Raw genomic sequence first — 18,856 nt, 5'->3', positions numbered from 1 at the left:
GATAGTGTGAAGAAAAATCTAGTGTTGAGAGAGCATGTTAAGAATATGTTCTTCACTTAATCTAATCATTAAATCCAATTTTCCCATGGTGGGAAAGGATTAACCTTTCCCATGTGAACACACACCTCCTTTGAAATGTGTCTTTAATTTTTGGGGGAACCATTTAGGAAAGAGAAAATGATGCGGCAAGAATACACATAGAAGTGTATGTTTGTAGCTTTTGACATATCCATCGTGATTCCAAACGCATGCTAAGCTGACATGCAACAGCGAGAAACAAAACATAACCAGATTTTGCCACTTATTTTCTAAAAAACCATCTTACTAGTTTAAAAAACTAAAAATAAAGGCAGTTAATCATTTACGTAAAAATTAGAAGAAAACCAGACTGAGAATAAGCACAAAATAGGTTGTTCATGTGAGTTGCATCATAATTTTATAGTTTCCAAATTATAAAACAGATAAAAATCCACAATGCCTTTAAATTATGAAAACTAGTACACGGCAAGCGGCATACGGAGTATAATAATAAATCCTTAAAACATGAGTCCTAGATGTAAGACATCCCAATTTACACCTACACAGGCATCGCACATATTCTGATTCTGTGTTGTATATACTATACGCAGCTAAACATTTCACAAGTAGGTAGTTAAGTGTTCTTAAAGCATTCAATCGTGACAAGAACTTGATTTTAAAAACATAACCAGACAACAGCTTGATTATAAAATCCATGTCATCAATCATGTGCTGGAACCAGGTTAATATTAGGGAGTAGAAACTGTGAAATAAAAAAAATATCATACAACACTACTTTCTGAGAACATAACCAGTAGTCAAAGAAATCTTAAATTCGGTATGTGCACATTCCATACAGACAGCATGCTCAAACAATGGAAGCAAGTGAAAGAGAAAGAGAAAGAATATCCAAAACCATAAATATAAAAAGCAAAGATCTGGTACAAAGGTTATCCATTCAAATCAGGTTTTTCTGTTCATCACCGATACATGTTTCAAACTTCATTAGCTAAAAAGGAAAGTTGTTCAAAGAGTGCACATTTCCAAGAAGACAAACTCGAAAAATAATTGGGAACATCTTATATAGGCTTGATCTTGAAGTGAAGTGAAATAAGAGAGAAGACAAAGCACTTCAAATCCTGCAAAGATAATTATAATTAGCAGGAATGAACGAAAGGCATAAGCTGACATCAAACAAATCTGGTATTGGGTGACTAATGGACAGGCACAACTATATAAATCACTCTCTAAAACAATGCAGAAATACAGTAAAAAAATCATGGGGCAATAAAGAGGAAAAAATCACAGCAAAGGAACCGTGATAAAAAAAGGCTAAAAAATACAATGATAACACATCATGGGGAAATACATAAATCAGTCTCTAAAACATTGCACAAATAAAGTGAAAAAATCACAGCAAAGGAATTCTGAAGTATAGGTTAAAACAATGAAAACAATGAAACAATTGAAATCCCATTGTATGAGGTATAAGATATCTGAGAGTTGCCAGGTCAGTTTAATTTGAGTTGTGTTCATGAAGGCAATTATTTGTGCATAGTGTTTGAGCAGTATTGGTATGCTTAAATTTGAAGGGAAGAATCTGAAATTGTAGGTGAAATGATCCTTGTAACAACAATGAGTGAGTAAATAGAATGAATCTGACTGACCTGAACAAGATAGTAAAAGATGCGAAGGCCTTCAGGATCAGCACTGCTTTGAACATCAACAAGAGAACCAATCTTGGAAGTAGTAAAGGAGATATGCTCATTCCCCATCACAATCTCAAGTTCCTGACGACCAACACGGTCTGGTTCTGGCCAGTTGTTATCATCTTCCTTCATAATCTGTTGAATAGAGTTGTTATAAGCAATAAAAGGGAAAAGGAAAAGGAAAAGGGGGTGAAATTAGGGTTAGGGTTAGTAAAAAGAATAGAAAAGAATACCTCGCTGTCAGAAATGATACGACGACACTCACGAAGAACAGCAGGAGTAAGATAAACCTCCTTACGAATGATTGTATCGTTTTTGTAATTGGAATTGTTAGCATAACGAAGCTTACCATCTGGACGGAACTCAAACTCCAAAAATTCATGTCCGAATTTACCCTTATGACCAACGTAGTATCTCAAGTAGAACTCTGCATTCTCTTCTTCGCTTCCCATCCTGATGATGTTGATTATCAACAATAACCGCCGATTGATTTTCAACCAGCAACCAGCAGAGTTGAAGAATATAAGTGCGAGTTCGAGTGTTCTTCTTCTTCTTCTTCTTCTTCGAGTTGGGCCTTTTCCACCAGGCCCGCTTCTTTTGTAGCCCACACTCTTCCACAAATTTTTTATTTTCATTATCATTTTCATATATTCTTTGTTTCTTACTTAAAAAATACATTCCCAAACTAATCTAAATACCATTTTAAATCACAATTTATTTTTATTAATTTCTCTTAAACATCATTCACTATATAAATTTGTTTGGCACTGGTTTGCATGATTAGTAAAACAATTTTGTGTTATAAGCTGGCTAGAACTAAGCAATATAACTTTCCAAATTAAGATATAGTCAGATTATCTGTAAAAATGTTACTCAAATTTCTCTTCCAAATACCTCAAAAAAAGGCTTCTCTTTCAGATACCTTGGTAACTTGTTAAAGAAACATAAGTTACAAAATTTAGGCAATTAGTAAAAAAATTATAAGTTAAATAATTAATAAAATAATAATAAAATTTGAAAGAAAAATATTATACTAATGTGTCTTTCTGTTTTCCTTGCTCTCTCATTTTTTTTTCTTTCCTCTTCTTTTTTTCTATTCTTTTTCCTTTTTTCTATTCTCTCTTATTAAGAGACTATGACTAGCTGTCCAAATATTGTTGATGTTAGCATCTGGGACTTCTTGAACGGTGCTAAATGAAGGACATTGTTGGAAAATTGATGGGTCCTCCATTAATTATTTGATTGATTCTTGGCTTCATTACGTTGATCAACCAAGAAATTAGACATGGTCCTCTCATTTCTCATAATCATGCAGTGAGTTAGTTGATTGATTGTGATACAGGTACATGGCATCAAGACACTATTACTAAGAATCTATTCAATCCCATGATGTTGAAAAGATTCTAAAAATTCCTGTATCAAGGCTCAATCGCGTAGATGAGATTATTTGGAGATTTGATAATAGATGCAAATATATTATTAAAAGTGCTTGCAACGTTTGAGATGAAAGGTTGATGAATAATGACGAGCTCAAAATACCCGGAGATTGGCTTAAGCGTTGGGATTTACCTATCCTTCCTAAGATCAAAACATTTATGTGGAAACTTGGGAACAATATTCTCCCCACTCAACACAAGATGAACAATGGTGTGCAATACCCTTCAACTTATATATGATGCGATCACGATTTGGAGTCTCTGGCATTTGTTTCTAGAATATGAAGATAGCATCCAGTATTAGCAAAAAACCGGTTTATGGTTGATGGTACAACCACTTATGCTATGCATACGGTTGAGGACTTTACTAACCCTGTTTTGTATGTACTGCACCGATTTAATGAGTCTCAAATCTCCAGGGTTACCATGATTTCATGGAGTATTTGACAAAACCAAAATGTAAAGCTTCCAGACAACAAAAATGAGCCCTAGGAGAATGTATTTTTTCGTGCTCGAGATTTCCTCAACTCTTGGCAACATGTTGTATTAAAATGCAATATCGATGGTGCCCCTTTTCAACAACAACAATGTCCAGGTATTGGAATGTGTGTGAAAGATGATCAAGGTCAGTTTGTTATGGCAAGGATGGATTGGTGGCGTATGAATCTCCAAATAGTGGAAATGTGAAGCTTGTGGTTTGCTTAATGCCCTCCATTGGATCATAGTTTATGGTCTTCAAAATATCATTTTTGAACTTGATTGTAAGCAGCTTGTTGTTGATGTGTCTCGTAGTAAAATCATAAGATAAGAATATGGTTCTATTGTAAGGGCACCTAGTATGCTCCTCGCAGTGATTTTCATTATCCTCCTAATTATATCCTACACTCTTTGCATAATGAAATTGGTTAACTTGGTTTGAGTAAAAAAAATTAAGCTAAGGCAATCAATTATCTAAAAAGAAAAAGGCTGAAAATAAGGACAAAATAGTTGGTTCATGTAGGTTCTATCATAATTCTTCAGTTTCTTCGTTTTTTTACAACAAAAATGTCACCATGCATTTAAATTATCAAAACTGGTACTAGTATTCAGTAAGCATATAGCGTAATAAATCCTTAAATATAAGTCCTAATGTAAGATATTGCAATTTACACCTACACAGGCGTCACACATATTCTGATTCTGTCTTGTATATACGTAGTGAGTTGACGTGCCGAAGTTACAAAATCACAAATGGGTAGTCAAGTAAAGGGTTCTTACAGCATTCAGCTGTGACAAGAACTTGATTATAAAATCACAAACAAAAAAGACCTTAAATCCATGCCATCCATCATGTGCTGAAACTAGGATTGGCACTGTGCATTTGGCGACGAAGTTCTCCCAGAAAGTCAAGCTGTGACACAGAAGAGGACGCACTCGCAGCTGGTGACATAATCTGAGGGAAAATAGATATTAAAAAGATCACGTTAGATTTAGAAGGCAGAAGGGAGGGGAAGGAGAATTGATATAAAGTTTTTTTTACTTTTTGTTTTATGAGAAGATTAATAAATAAAGCTTGCCTGATGAGGGAGTCTGAACTGAGTCCAAACTGAGGTCCCACCAGAATACATAACTGGTTTTTCTGAAATTCGAAAGAGGTAGGTAAAGAAAATTATTAAGCATAAATCGTGCACATGCCTAAGAGTATATGCAACACATAATCTACTATCACCGCATTTAAGAAGGTGGCTATTCATGATATCAATGTTCCGTATAAATAATATACGCTCACAAATGTCAAAAATGGTTAAACTTGACATCCCAACAGCAATTTAGAAACTATAAAGAGTCAACACCACAAAGATGATTAAAGAGTAATTATATGATATTCGTCACTTAGTAATAAGTCCTCTCAGCTTGAACTACATCAAAACACGTTGGACTAAATGTAATTGTAAATCACATATAAAATGCTAAATTACTGATACTGCATTTGATTGAGATGAATTCTCAAACACTAATGAACTGTATAAGGAACAACATATTTTAGTTGGTATAGTAGTCACCAAACTCCCGTAAGTCCTAAGTATCGCAATCACGTGATATATCACTTTTGAACATATCAAGTTACCAAGCTTATAGTAATTAGTCAATTAAAGAAAGAACTGGCAGCCAAACACACAAAAAACAAAAGGTTAGTTACTGCAACAGTGGTTAGCTTGAATCATTTCATAGTTTTACTGGTGACCTCAACTCAATGGATTGAAAACTTTTGAAACAAGCAAAACAAATCAAAGTTCCATCAACACTAAATATTAGACACAGTGACAAATTTCATAGCATGGAAAAGGTAGTCATTCTAATGATTGTCCACTAACCAGATGAATCTTTGGGATTGTTGTAGGACTGTATTACAGCTGTCCAACCTGGAAACAGAAGTCCATGGGCAACAGGTAATGTTAATCAATGGTATCGACAATTTGACATAACAAGCAGATAAGAGAAAACGAACAAGTCCCCCCCTCCTCACTATAATGCAATAAGCAGTTAAAATACGAGAAGACAGGAACAATTAATGAAACAAAAGGTATGCAAACATGTAAAAGCAAGACATATGTCTATTACAATTTATAAACAAAATAATTCACAATAATGTTGATATTTCTTTTTGGACTTGAGAATTAGCTATCATCTCTCAAGGAATCTTGCTCAACACGACACAAACAAGTACTTTGGGAATTTATAGAAAATGAAGGAGCACATATCATGTTAAATAAAACTAAAAGCTGGCCTTGGGCATTCCTTTTCCACAGACAAGCCATAACAAACAATCATGATCAATATATTCCGAAGTCCTAAAATCTGCATATCTCAATCCTATGCAAACTAATTGAAGGTATTTTTCATTGATCAGATACTTATTAGAGTCTGTTCTAATGAGAAAACCTAAAGAACTACAGAAATCATCAGGGCAAAAGAATATTCAATTTAATTTAATAAGCCAACATATACAAGTTCTCACAAACAAAAGGCAGGGAAGACTCACGATCACTAAGAAGCTGGGAAGCTGCACTGCTACTACAACCTTGTAAAGCAATGAATCTTGAATAATGGTTCTCATTAAAAATATTACTGCTGCTAGCATGTCCGTGATCTGTAACTTGAATGTTTTTTGAAGAAGCAACTTGATTCTTTTCTATATCACTGCCAACACTGTTTGATCGATCAAGCCGATCTACATAATTTGATAGAAAGCAAACGACATGTACAAATTAGAAACAAACAAAATAGAGCAGGAACTGACAGCAAATGGGCCAAAAGCTTTACCATTGATCACTGTCAATTATGCAAATGAGAAATAACACATAAATTACAAAAAAAAAAAAAAAAAAAAAAAAAAAAAAAAAAAAAAGGAGGAAGAAATCCACTTGCATCAAGAGCTACAAGACTTAATTTGCGACTTCAAGAACTTTTACATAGATCTGATGGCTAATTGTATTAAACAATTATCTTCATAAGAAATTTCTTTTAATTTATCTCCCATCAGACCATGCCAGAAGGACACCCACTGATTCAATGTTACAGAAATGAATCCTATATATAAGCAACTTTCTTATCTTCCAACAATACAAACTAATAGTTCAATAACACCTTTTCTTCAAGTTACATAAACTGATAGAACTCTGTGCATAGGTAACAATATTATGTGCCTCGCTATTCTAAAAAGAACATTCGTGATTCACAGTCCCAGATCCGTTCCATTATTTAGGATGATACATTGATTGAACTAAAAAGCAAATAAGGGAATAGTATTTACAGTAGTAAGTAGCTCAACTTAATAGATAAAATATGTTTGACATTGCTTGATGTGATGCTACTGCTACAACTACCTAGTAAAGAATAAGTTAACTAACCAGATGAAGATTTGCGCCTATTATTGATAGAACGGTTCCTTTGATTGGGTGGAGCATAGCGCTTCACCACCACAGGACCAGATTCCGGTGGCTGAGCTTGAGGGTTTTCTAGCATCATCCCTCTGACTCTCAGTCTCTTCTTCCTTTCTTAGAGAGATAGATACAACCCAGCAGAAAGAGAACGCATCGTTCCTTTCCTTTGACCATAAATAATTCACTATTATACTTTAAATTTAATAATAATAATATTTTATCGTACATAATTCACCTCATATCTGGATGGATGGGGTTCAAACCTCATATTGGTAACACAAAAAATTTCTTGCATTACCTTGTAGCGTTTTTTGATATGCTATTTCAAACAATTTTTTAGTTTATAGCTTATACATTTTTATATTTTCTTCCAATTTTAACCATATTAATTTTTATTTTTTTTAATAAAACAATTACCATGTTCATATTTAATAACTGTCACATTTTTTTCCCTTAAATAAGAAAACTGCCACGCTGCATATTTTTAAGGAACACTTTATATATATATATATATATAATGGGGTTTGCAAACTTAGATCAACAAAAAATATGAAGGTCCAAATTAGTAAGATTGGTGCTAGTCACACCCCAAAAAAAACAAGTTACATCCAAATTTATTTAAAATTTTACAATAATATCAAAATTGCCCTCTTCATGTAAATTTTTAAAAACTCATCTTTTATGATCATTATGAACTCTTACCCCCTTTCATCCACAAATCACCATAGATGTGCAACCAATATCTGAATCAACATCTTTGTTATTGATCTGTACTATATTCATAAAGGTTAGTGAATTTCATGAATTTCATTTTCAATGAGTTTCTATTTGTTTATTGTTTGTTTTGGTATGAGATATGCCTGTCAATTTGATTTTAAGTGAGAGGTTAGTGTAAATTAAGTTTACGTGTATGTATATAAAAGGGGTTAGGGGTTAATGTAAATTCAAGTTTACGTATGTTCAATTTAGGTTAGTGTAAATTCAGTTTACTTACGTTCAATCTAGGTTAATGTAAATTCAGTTTACTTATGTTCAATCTATGTTAATGTAAATTCAGGTTACTTATGTTAAATCTAGGTTAATGTAAATTAAGTTTACTTACGTTCAATTTAGGATAATGTAAATTAAGTTTACTTATGTTCAATTTAGGTTAATGTAAATTAAGTTTACTTATGTTCAATTTACATTAATGTAAATTTAGTTAATTTGAAATTTTTATTTTAGTTAAAAGGTATATTAGTCATTCTGAGGTGTAACTTGTTTTTTTGGGGTGTGACTAGCACCAGTCAATTAGCAAGTGTGCACATCTTCATTTAGACAAAAATACCATTCATTTTTATTATTTAACACAAATAATTTGAAGGTTACTTTAGTAATTTTTATTATAAAATATTTGTTAAGTTGCACCAATTTATAAAATAATGATTTATAATAATAGTAGATATATATTTTTGTCTAAATAAATATGTGTACGCTTGCTTTTGTTGGTTTAAGTTAACAAACTAATATATATATATAAAAATGCTTTATATTTTGTTATAAGTTATAACTAGCCTATTCTAAGTTCTAACATTTTATTACTTAAAAGAAAAATTGTAACATTTTATATATTCTTAGTCACATTTTTTGACCACCTTGCTCTTAATGTTAGGATCCATAAAAGCAGGGGTGGGAACTTTTTTGAGGATTAAAAGTGGAAAAAAGTTTACGGGGGATTAAAATCAAAAGTTAAAATATTTATAAGAATCAAATATATATTTAACCATAAACTAAAATTCCCTAAAAAAAAACCATAAATTAAAATATTAATAAAAATAAATACATCAGCAAAAAAATGTTTATATATATATAAAATTTTAAAAAAGTATATAGAGAAACATGTCATTGTATACTTATGAGCTACTTATAGCATCCACAATTGAGATATCCATTTTTGAGTTCTTAAATGCATCTCGCATGTAAACAATACTCATTTATAATTTTTTAATAATAGTACATAATAAACACTCAATCACTCTATATCAACTATCAATAACTTTATATCATTATATTTCAATTTTTTAATATTAAAAGTGTGCGAATTCCGCTTAAAAATGGAGGTCTTAAGTAGGAACTCGGGTCTTATAAGACCTTAGAAAAAAATTTCTTCTAATAAATACCAGACCTTAAATAGTTAAGACCCTCCAATGGAGAAGGACTAATTTTACTAAACATTTATGTCCCCAACAATCACTTATTCACCTTTATGTAGTTAATTTTTAACTATTATCCTACTAGAAAAAAGAAAGAAGAAAAAAACAGTTATTGCGGAAAAAGTAAAACAAAATAAAATTGGGGGAATGAATGAATAGAAGTGTGGGAAGTGGAAGCTGCGATGCGATGCGATGGAGGAAATAGGCACATCAACAACAGCAGAGAAGAAGGCGATGTTGCGGCCGTCTTTAAAATCCGATTCTGAATTCAACAATTACCAACTCTGGAAACAAAAGGTATTTATTCTAATTCTAATTCTAATTCTAATTAATTAGGGATTTGATTGATTGATTGATAATTGATACAGTTGAGGGAGAATTGCTTCAAAAGGGTTCGACAAGACAGAAGCAGATTGCTTTGGAAATGTAGGCTCTCTTCCTCCGATGATGAATCCTCTCGTCTTCTTCATAATCAGGATGAGTTGGATATCGTGTTCCGTGATATTGTATCTGATGAATTGAATAAGATCAATAATGATGACAATGATCTTTTATGGAACGATGACCTCAAAGCAGCTCATGAGGGTGATTGCCAAGACATTCTTCTTGAAATGCAAAACTTATTTTATCAAGACCTCGATTCTCATATTGATACTTGGGAAGATGAAGTTGATCACTACTTGGCTCGTGCTGTTTATGACCATATGCATCTAAATCCAGATAATAATACTAATAATAAGGCATCTATCTATCTATCTATCTAATCTCTGTTTTTTTTTTTATTCAACAATATTTATACTCTCTTTCTCATTTCATTCTCCAAATTAATTCTTAATTCTTAATTCATAGACATTTGGAGAACAAATTTGGTGTCCTCTTTGTAAGCAAGGACAGCTCAAAGACACTCACAATCTCATCTACTGCACTCGTTGTAAACTTCAACTAACCAAAGCTGACGAGGTACTTGCATTTCTCACTTATTCATTTAATTGTTCACTGCATTTTATCAATTCTATTTTTATACTTTCACACGTAAATACACACTTTTTGTTCGGACACAAGTTACCTTCATATTTCATATATGTTGCTCAACACAACTGTTTAATATATCTTTGCAACCCACACACTTGATTCAATTGTATGCAGTAATTCCAATGCAAAAAGTGTGAGCTTCTTATTTAACCGGGATCATTTTTGTTCTTCAGACAAGTTCAACCTTTTTCTTTGTTCTTAAACTACATAAGTAAAGTTGAATTTTTCCATGCGTTTTTCTTCAATGCTGCTACTTTGCATCTATAGACCTTTAGAGGCGTATCTTGTTTGCTTTGCTACAGGAAACTAAAATGACCAAATACCATATATACTCAACCTATTCTCTAAATACACCTTGGATTTGACATGTATTCTCACTAACAGAAGAGGGAGTTCTATCGGGCTATCTTACCGTAACATAATCTCTATAGCTTCAGTATTTTTCTTATCTGAGCCTCAAGGCTATAATGACTATAGAATTTAGGCTAGTCCTAAATCAACTTCAAAAGCTAGCTTTGGGGGTGAAGATTGCCCAAGCCTTTAAGGACTACTTGGCCATGTCCTAGTCAATGCGGAATTTCAACGCATTCCTCAACACCAAGGACTTGATATTTGTAGCATTGACAGATGTATAGTCCAGTAACAATGATCACAATACACTCCCTCACACCTAGGACTGGATATTTGGAGTGAGGACAAATGTGGTTTGCTTAATAACAGATCCAGGATAGGCTTGTATACTATTTTGAGATAAAGATAATGAAAAAACATTTGAGTGAACCCATGTGTCAATTTCACACCGGAGAATATAATAGTGTCACACGTATATAATGATTTATATAATCAACCCAAGGACCCCTCAATAGCTTGGTGAAAACACTTGTTTGTTGGTCATTTTCATTTACAAAGTCTATTGTACTGTCTTACGATAAGATTTTCTCCCTAATGCAATGACAATCTATCTGTGTTTGTTCCTCGTGGAATAATGAAATTGAGGCAATATGCAAGACAAACCGATTATCACAAATGAACATCCTCTGAATATCCCCAATCCTCGGTTTTTTAACCAATTGATCGAGCCATATAAGCTTAGAAGTGGCTGAAGCCACAACTCAATAATCTGCTTCTGCACTTGATTACTCATAACAATATGTTTCTTGCTCTTTCAAAAAATTATATTATCACCAACAACCAGATAATATCAAGAAGTGGATCTCCTATTTTTTTGGAGAGCTTGCCCATTTTGCATCTGAATATCACATGATTTGTGTATGACCAATTCATACAAGAGACTCGTCCTTTATGCTTCTTTGCTATATTTTAGAATAAAATATGATATTTATCTTCATACAAGAGACCTTTCCTTGATGATCCTTTAATCTATTTCAGAATGTCCTTCATTGGGTGAGTTAAGAAACTGTCTTAAGAAATATATAGATGAGTTACATTGAGATGATTTAGTATTCCAACTAATCTCTTGTACCTCTTTGGGACTATAAAAGAGTGCCACCCTAACTTGGAAGGAGTATGGCATTGGTATCCATAGGACAGGAGTGTCGCATACTTGTTCTTTTTAGAAATCACAAAAACTTAGCTCAACTCAATGGGTAAGGATTGCCCTAGCCTTATAAGGGCTGTTTTGACCTTCTTATTTGTCGATGTTTGAATCATCTGATGTTGATTGTTATGCATTCTCGGATTAGTCTTCTTTTATATCCAACAAGAATCTTTTAATTATTATAGTAACTTGTACCTTTATATAAACATCAGAAGTTTAAATGAAAACATGCCAGTTATATGAACTACAGTCTGATACTACCATTTTTATTAACTACTAGTCTTGTTCTTCCGAGATTTCAGCTTACTTTGGACTTTTTGCGAGACCGGCTTGCCGAAGTCCATATGGAGCATCTTGACAGAGGCTGCAGATTGAAACCCAGATTTTGTATAAAGACAAAATTTAATTTAACTGCATTATACATTGTGTGTGAAGGTTGTGATACATTCGAGGTTGTAATTTAACAATTTTGTCGGTATTTTTTATATAGTTATTAGAGGTTCAAACATAATTCAAGATTTTTCTGTATCTTTTGTTTGGCTTCATCGTTTTGTTTGGTTTCTAATATGCATCGGAAAAGGTAACGTGGTTGCAGAAAATATATGGTGAAACTCTAACCCCTAGAATATACTCAAACGGCAATGTGCTTCACATTTAAGAAAAATAAAAAGAATGCAAAACAACTTGCAAATTGCAATGTCGAAAATCATTTTCATTTTTCCCCTGCGAGAAGGTCATATGATTTTTTTTTTATGCAAAGTCATATTATTTTTAAAAAGGGCTTGTTATTCTTACGATGTAGGAGTGTTGTATACTTTGACACTGCCATTTGGCATCATAGAAAACAAACAAATTTGCAAAGAGTTCGAACCTGATAATAATATGATTTGCAACAATGTTTTCAGTTAGTATGAATGGTTAAAATTTACCAGCCTAAAACAATGAGTCATTTATCTCCGGCTGTGAAGCCCCGATACTTCAAAATGGATGACGTATCGTATCCCCTGCGTATCCTGCATCGATACCTGATACTTCCCGATACGTATCAGGAGAGTATCCGAAGATTAAATTTTATTTTTTTAAAAAATAATTATCCGATACTTCCCGATACGCATCAGGATAGTATCCGATAATTATCCTGCATTGATATCTGCCATGATACTTCCCAATTAATGTTAACTAAAATAACTTAAGTCTTGAGTACTGATGTGTTATTTTTTGGATATAGTTCTTCTTTTTTGGATGAATGCACCTTTTAGCTATAACAATTGTCTTCCTTTGAATGAGGTAATTCAAACTTGCCAAACGACAGGTCTCCAATATTCGACCGGCATTCCCATTCAAAGGTAACACAATTGTTGTAGTTGGGAGGTACAAACATCCAACTGCAACAATTGTCTTCCTCTGAATGGGGCAAATTCAAACTTGCTAAACAACAGGACTCCGACATCCGATGAGCATCTGCAACGATGGTATTCAAGTGTCAAGGAATGCACCTCATTCTTTTGACACTTGAATACCATCGTTGCAGATGCTCATCGGATGTCGGAGTCCTGCTGTTTAGCAAGTTTGAATTTGCCCCATTCAGTGGTATGATAATTGTTGCAGTTGGAAGGTACATTCCGGAATGTAATTTAATGCAATGTAATGTGATAACATATATTTTGTTTTGAATGGAACAATAATTATCTTATTTATTCACTTTTCGAATTTATTTATTCATTACATAATTTTAATTAGTTGAATTCACTTTAGATTTAATTAGTTTTTATTCGAATACACAATTATTCAAATCGCGACTTTAATCGAAATTATTCCAAATGAAATTTTATTCTAAGTAGCATAATGTCAAACAAAATGTGGACGACACGAAAATAAAACAAAAAAATCCAAAACAATTAGGCATTAAAAACCATTACATTCATTCTTCCTCGTCACACAAGTCAATCGGGTTGCCCACTAGAGTCCCTGGGGCACCTTGTTTTGGTTCAGGACCGAAATAGCATGTCCTCCCGCTCCTCCTCAACCTCGAGTGATTGTACACCGGCACCTTTGAACCTTTTTTTTTTCCGGAACCATCACAAACAATTCTGTGCCACATCATAGGTGATTTTTCTTTGTTCTTCTTATCACTCTGAACGTTACCCTGATTCTGAGACATATCTACATTAAAAAAAATGGCGATCAAAACCTAACTAAACAACAATGCCATAAAATCGTAAAATCAAAAACTAAACCTAAACCTAAATCTAAACTATCATCAAAACCTACACCTAAACCTAAACAATTCTACAACGATTCATCAAAACCTAAACCTAACAATTTTAACCATTCTAACCTAAACTATCCTAACATATCATTAAATCATAAAATCAATAAAACCTATATAATCGAACCTATGTAATTGAAATTTAACAAAAAAAACAAACAAACAATTTGACCACAAAACAACAATGCAATAGGATTCAAAAAACTTACTTGTTTTTGTGATTGAAATTGGCTTGGAATGACTTCAAATTGCTCAAAATCGCACCAAGGAGAATCAAAAACGCAACAATGGAGTTTTGGAAACTCCTATGTTTGTTATATTCTTATAACATATTTTTCGGCAATTAACTGCAGCCGATTTTTGAATTCTTCGGCAGTTAACTGTCGAGGGGGCAAAAACGTAAATTACTCGTGTGTCTCAGCCTTATGCAACGTGTCAACAACAATTCTCGATGATGACTGTGGTCCTGATAGTTTCAACTTCTGGCCTATACGAATTTCTAAAGGTTGCAAACTTGGAAGGAAAAAGAGAATGCTAAGTTAAATCCACGTATATAAAATAATATTTCCGAGTTCAATTTATTAAAAATTGACTGATGTTGTCCCACAGATGTACACAAGGGTCTTATCCCCAGGTGAAGGGATTGTGCTGCTTGCTTTTCTCTGGTTGAATTACGGGTCTTTCTCTCTTCTTTTTTTCCTTTCTTTTTGTCATGCACTAAGCAAGCAAGTCTTTCATTCCTTGCTCAAGTAAGTAAGGACAGGCCTCTTTCGTTTATCCGGATCTGCCTATCCGGTAAAATCTCCAACAACCTCTCATGGTAAACAATATATGATGCATTAATAGAATACAGTAGTGCAGCAGGAAATAACATGAAGATGCAGGACTTATAAGTCGAACAACGGATTCAAACGCTTACGATTCAAAATTCAAGAAATTACAGCACAACTTAAAACAATACACCGATGAGACTAGATACAGGAAGCGAAAATGATACATGTTATTAATGAAAACTGTCATAATAATACATTGATCTAATTTAACCTACAAAACTATAAAAATCGATGTTTCAAAAACTCAAGTAGCAATAAGACAAAGTCTAACACTCAGATCTCCCTAAAGACCTTCTCAGCAGCAGCAATGGTCTTCTTGATGTCATCAGAAGTATGTGCCAAGCTGGTGAACCCAGCTTCAAACTGTGAAGGTGCCAAATAGACACCTTCTGCTAACATACCCCAGAAGAACTTAGCAAACTTGGCAGTGTCACTCTTTTTTGCATCTGTGAAATTGTACACAGGTCCTTCTGTGAAGAAAAACCCAAACATCCCATTTATATGCCCACCACATATTGCATGCCCTGCTCTCTTACCAGCTTCAACAATGCCTTGAACAAGCTCACCTGTAATTTTGTCCAAGTATTCATAAGTTCCTGGCTCCTTAATACGCTTCAGAGTTTCTATGCCGGCAGTCATTGCCAAAGGGTTCCCACTCAACGTCCCAGCCTGGTACATAGGTCCAGCCGGAGCCACCGTCTCCATAATATCTCTCCTACCTCCATATGCACCTACTGGCAAACCCCCTCCAATGATCTTCCCCAGAGTTGTTATATCAGGAGTTATGCCAAAGTATTCTTGAGCACCTCCATACGACAAACGAAATCCAGTCATAACTTCATCAAACACGAGAAGGGCATTGTTCTCCTTGGTGATTTTGCGCAAGGAACTAAGGAAATCAGGTTTAGGAGTAATGAAACCCGAATTTCCAACAACAGGTTCGAGGAAGACTACAGCTATCTCTCCTTTGTTGGCTTCAAAGATCTTCTCAACAGCAGCAAAGTCATTGAAGGGGGCTGTAAGGGTTTCATTGGTGGCAGCTTTAGGAACACCAGGGGAATCAGGAAGTCCTAGGGTGGCAACTCCACTGCCTGCCTTAACAAGAAAAGGATCAGCATGGCCGTGATAACATCCCTCAAACTTGATGATCTTCTCTTTGCCGGTATAAGCACGTGCAAGGCGGAGTGCACCCATACATGCTTCTGTGCCGGAATTGACAAATCTGACCATTTCAATGCTGGGAACAGCAGAGATAACCATCTCAGCTAGAGTGTTTTCAAGAAGACAAGGTGCACCAAAGCTGGTTCCTTTCTTCATTGTCTCAGCAAGAGCGGCGAGTACCTGAAATTAAACATAAAGTTTGAAGGATAAACAGCAATATATGAGAGAGTTGAAGAGATTATGTTAAAATAAAATAGATAATTAACCCTAAAAATAAGAAACCTGATCATCAGCGTGACCAATAATTGCAGGACCCCAAGAACCAACATAGTCAATGTATTGGTTGCCATCAATGTCCCACATTCGAGCACCTTTGACGGAATCAATGATAATGGGTTGTCCACCAACTGATTTGAAAGCACGAACAGGAGAGTTCACACCTCCAGGCATCAATTCCTAATCAAATCGATTATTACATTATTATTAGATGATGTTGTTGATGAAAAAGCGAAGAAGAAGAATAATTACCTTTGCAGCGGCGAAAGCTTCTTCAGATTTGCGGAGAGTGAGTTTTTCGGTGCTGGGCTTCTGGTCGGTGGAAACAGCCATAGTCAAAGAACGAGTTCGACATCTCGCTGAAGAAGAAGAGAAGCAATTGAGAAGGGTAAGCCCTGCAATACCCGAAGCAGCCATTTCAGAATGATAGATAAGATTCTCAATCTCTCTCTCTCTCTCTTTATATTATTAATACAAAAAAGAATAAATATGAACAGTTTTTTAGACATGCACGTTTAAGAGCCCTGTTTTTAAGCGTTGTGGGTATAGTTAATCAGTAGTGATATTTGAACAATTTTTTTGATATAATTTTTGGGACAACTTTATTGTATTCTCTTCTTATTGGTCAAAAATAATAGAGAGATAAAGAGGAAGAGAGAGAATAAAAAGATAATGTAAGTATGAGAAAGAAGATTGTATAAAAGTTATACAAAAATGGTTGTACAAATATCATTTCTCATGGTTAATACTTTGATGTAGATATTCATTATTCAATAAATATCTAAATATCTAAATTAATATATGTCAGTAATTTAATAATGTTTATTATTTATATGACTTATTTGTCCATATTTTTTAATTAACATGTAGATACAAATATTAACATGTAAGATGTTTTTTTTTAACGATTAACATATAAGATGTTCTTTGATTTATCTCGATAAATATATTCAAAATATTAAATTTTTAACAGTCAAAATTGTACATTAATATATGCGAAAAGATCGACTACAATATATACTTTGAATCAAGGCTCTTTTACAACACTAACAACAGGGCTATTTTCCCTGAAAAAAGAAAAAAAAACATCAAGGCTCTTTAAATGAGCAACAAATCAACATTGGCAATTACCTGAAGGAAAAAAATCAACATTGTCAATTTATTCATTTGCTAAAAAATGTAAAGATAATGGTAAATTTTTTAACGTTGTGTTTGGTAACACGAATAAATTAGTTAATTAGACTAACTTATAAGCTTGTTTTAATAAAGTAGCGTTTGAACTTATAACTTATATCTTTTTGTATTTTCTACCAATTTTAACCTTGTCAATTTTATTTGATTATTTTTAAATTAAAAAACTACCCACATTCATAATTAACTCCCACGTTTTTATATTGAATAAATAATTAACTCCCACGTTGTAACCAAAAAAAAATTATCCACCCACATCTTATGGATATCCTTTTATATTTTCTTGTTCATTTTTTTTGACTTTGCTCTCCATTGATATAATTATAATTTTAGATAAAAATTACAGTAAAATAAATAATGAAAATAGTTTAGTTAAATAAAATTCATAAAAAAATTCTTTAGATATTTTAATTGAATTAAATTGGCTATATAACCTCTATTGCAGGTGTAAGACCTAAATCAGAAAAGGTTTAGGCAATGTTGGAATGTCCAACTCCTCAAAAGGAAATTTGGCTATATATAATCTCACGTGTTTCTATAGGAAATATAATCTTATCAGGCTATATAATCTACCTGTTTCAATAGGAAATTTGGCAACAATTATGCCTTAAAAACTTATGAGGGGTAAAAAATGGTGTACTTGTCCTACCGCAAATTTACTGTGTTTACTAAGTTATTCAACTCCAGAACACCGGTTCTATTTGGTCATACTCCAAGGATGTACTTAAGAAATCAACTGAAGATTGGGGTTCAAAATAGAGTGACAAACACATTATTCAGTGCCAATTGTTTGGAAAATTCTATACCACATTGGGACTTTTCCTCAAAAACTCAAGGGTATCCATCCTAAATGCTTATGTAAAATGGCACAAGCTTTTCCCATATTCCTCAATTCCATAACAGTTTTTGGGTTATGGATGACTTGCTTTACTTAAAAGTCAAATTATTCACTCCTTCCACCTCTTTCATTATTGCTAGATGAATTCCACGGCTCACCACCAGGTGGTCATATTGGTGTTCACAATACATATACAGGACCTCAAGAAAATGTATTTTGGGAAGTTTATGATAAAGGATGTTGCTGAGTTTGTAAAGACTATCCAAGGCTGCTTGCTTTAGCATGCTAGCAGGTACTCGAATGGTCTGCAAATCGTAAGAGAAAGTTACAAATGACAACTGCCTACCACCCTTAGTGCAACCGACAACTGAACTTGTTAACAAGTTTCTACAACAGTACCCACTAATTTGTGCATGAGAA

General features: G+C 33.6%; 4 protein-coding genes across 5 annotated transcripts; 1 reads left to right on the top strand and 3 right to left on the bottom strand.

The window, feature by feature from the left end:
• Window positions 1–833: 833 nt before the first annotated feature.
• Window positions 834–2,340, bottom strand: LOC11421539 (protein mago nashi homolog). The gene is made up of 3 exons (XM_003604016.3): window positions 1,961–2,340; window positions 1,686–1,862; window positions 834–1,157 (listed from the first exon to the last, which is right to left on the bottom strand). The coding sequence occupies exons 1-3, from the start codon at window positions 2,177–2,179 to the stop codon at window positions 1,098–1,100; spliced, it is 456 nt and encodes a 151-aa protein (XP_003604064.2). The 5' UTR covers window positions 2,180–2,340; the 3' UTR covers window positions 834–1,097.
• A 1,796-nt stretch (window positions 2,341–4,136) lies between these two features.
• LOC11414318 (uncharacterized) lies at window positions 4,137–7,258 on the bottom strand. The gene is made up of 5 exons (XM_003604014.4): window positions 7,054–7,258; window positions 6,186–6,374; window positions 5,518–5,565; window positions 4,720–4,781; window positions 4,137–4,595 (listed from the first exon to the last, which is right to left on the bottom strand). Exons 1-5 carry the CDS (start codon window positions 7,169–7,171, stop codon window positions 4,491–4,493), a joined length of 522 nt encoding a protein of 173 aa, XP_003604062.1. The 5' UTR covers window positions 7,172–7,258; the 3' UTR covers window positions 4,137–4,490.
• A 2,126-nt stretch (window positions 7,259–9,384) lies between these two features.
• Window positions 9,385–12,396, top strand: LOC11421538 (uncharacterized). 2 transcript variants are annotated; one of them, XM_013606904.3, is made up of 4 exons: window positions 9,385–9,575; window positions 9,647–10,018; window positions 10,128–10,238; window positions 12,149–12,280. In XM_013606904.3, the coding sequence occupies exons 1-4, from the start codon at window positions 9,471–9,473 to the stop codon at window positions 12,224–12,226; spliced, it is 666 nt and encodes a 221-aa protein (XP_013462358.1). In that variant the 5' UTR covers window positions 9,385–9,470; the 3' UTR covers window positions 12,227–12,280. The 2 variants fall into 2 exon arrangements, with proteins under 2 accessions (XP_013462358.1, XP_003604061.1); XM_003604013.4 differs by having other exon boundaries at window positions 9,386–9,575; window positions 12,171–12,396.
• Window positions 12,397–15,024: 2,628 nt separating this feature from the next.
• Window positions 15,025–16,893, bottom strand: LOC11420447 (glutamate-1-semialdehyde 2,1-aminomutase, chloroplastic). The gene is made up of 3 exons (XM_003604011.3): window positions 16,660–16,893; window positions 16,414–16,587; window positions 15,025–16,311 (listed from the first exon to the last, which is right to left on the bottom strand). Exons 1-3 carry the CDS (start codon window positions 16,822–16,824, stop codon window positions 15,244–15,246), a joined length of 1,407 nt encoding a protein of 468 aa, XP_003604059.1. The 5' UTR covers window positions 16,825–16,893; the 3' UTR covers window positions 15,025–15,243.
• Between the last annotated feature and the right edge of the window lie 1,963 nt (window positions 16,894–18,856).

The sequence above is a fragment of the Medicago truncatula genome, chromosome 3 (genome assembly GCF_003473485.1).
Source record: "Medicago truncatula cultivar Jemalong A17 chromosome 3, MtrunA17r5.0-ANR, whole genome shotgun sequence".
Taxonomy (NCBI): Eukaryota; Viridiplantae; Streptophyta; class Magnoliopsida; order Fabales; family Fabaceae; genus Medicago; species Medicago truncatula.
Note: the sequence above shows the minus strand (reverse complement) of the source record. Positions and strands in the feature narration are given on the sequence as shown.

What these genes read in the sequence shown, in the direction of transcription:
- LOC11421538 (XM_003604013.4), top strand. Translation starts at nt 9,471, where the DNA reads ATGGAGGAAATAGGCACATCAACAACAGCAGAGAAGAAGGCGATGTTG. An exon ending in ACCAACTCTGGAAACAAAAG is followed by an intron (nt 9,576 to 9,646) that starts GTATTTATTCTA and finishes TAATTGATACAG; the next exon opens with TTGAGGGAGAATTGCTTCAA. An exon ending in ATAATAATACTAATAATAAG is followed by an intron (nt 10,019 to 10,127) that starts GCATCTATCTAT and finishes CTTAATTCATAG; the next exon opens with ACATTTGGAGAACAAATTTG.
- LOC11421539 (XM_003604016.3), bottom strand. Translation starts at nt 2,179, where the DNA reads ATGGGAAGCGAAGAAGAGAATGCAGAGTTCTACTTGAGATACTACGTT. An exon ending in GTATCATTTCTGACAGCGAG is followed by an intron (nt 1,863 to 1,960) that starts GTATTCTTTTCT and finishes TCTATTCAACAG; the next exon opens with ATTATGAAGGAAGATGATAA. An exon ending in TCTTTTACTATCTTGTTCAG is followed by an intron (nt 1,158 to 1,685) that starts GTCAGTCAGATT and finishes TTATCTTTGCAG; the next exon opens with GATTTGAAGTGCTTTGTCTT.
- LOC11414318 (XM_003604014.4), bottom strand. Translation starts at nt 7,171, where the DNA reads ATGATGCTAGAAAACCCTCAAGCTCAGCCACCGGAATCTGGTCCTGTG. An exon ending in TAGGCGCAAATCTTCATCTG is followed by an intron (nt 6,375 to 7,053) that starts GTTAGTTAACTT and finishes CAAATTATGTAG; the next exon opens with ATCGGCTTGATCGATCAAAC. An exon ending in CAATCCCAAAGATTCATCTG is followed by an intron (nt 4,782 to 5,517) that starts GTTAGTGGACAA and finishes TTCGAATTTCAG; the next exon opens with AAAAACCAGTTATGTATTCT.
- LOC11420447 (XM_003604011.3), bottom strand. Translation starts at nt 16,824, where the DNA reads ATGGCTGCTTCGGGTATTGCAGGGCTTACCCTTCTCAATTGCTTCTCT. An exon ending in AAGCTTTCGCCGCTGCAAAG is followed by an intron (nt 16,588 to 16,659) that starts GTAATTATTCTT and finishes CGATTTGATTAG; the next exon opens with GAATTGATGCCTGGAGGTGT. An exon ending in TTGGTCACGCTGATGATCAG is followed by an intron (nt 16,312 to 16,413) that starts GTTTCTTATTTT and finishes GTTTAATTTCAG; the next exon opens with GTACTCGCCGCTCTTGCTGA.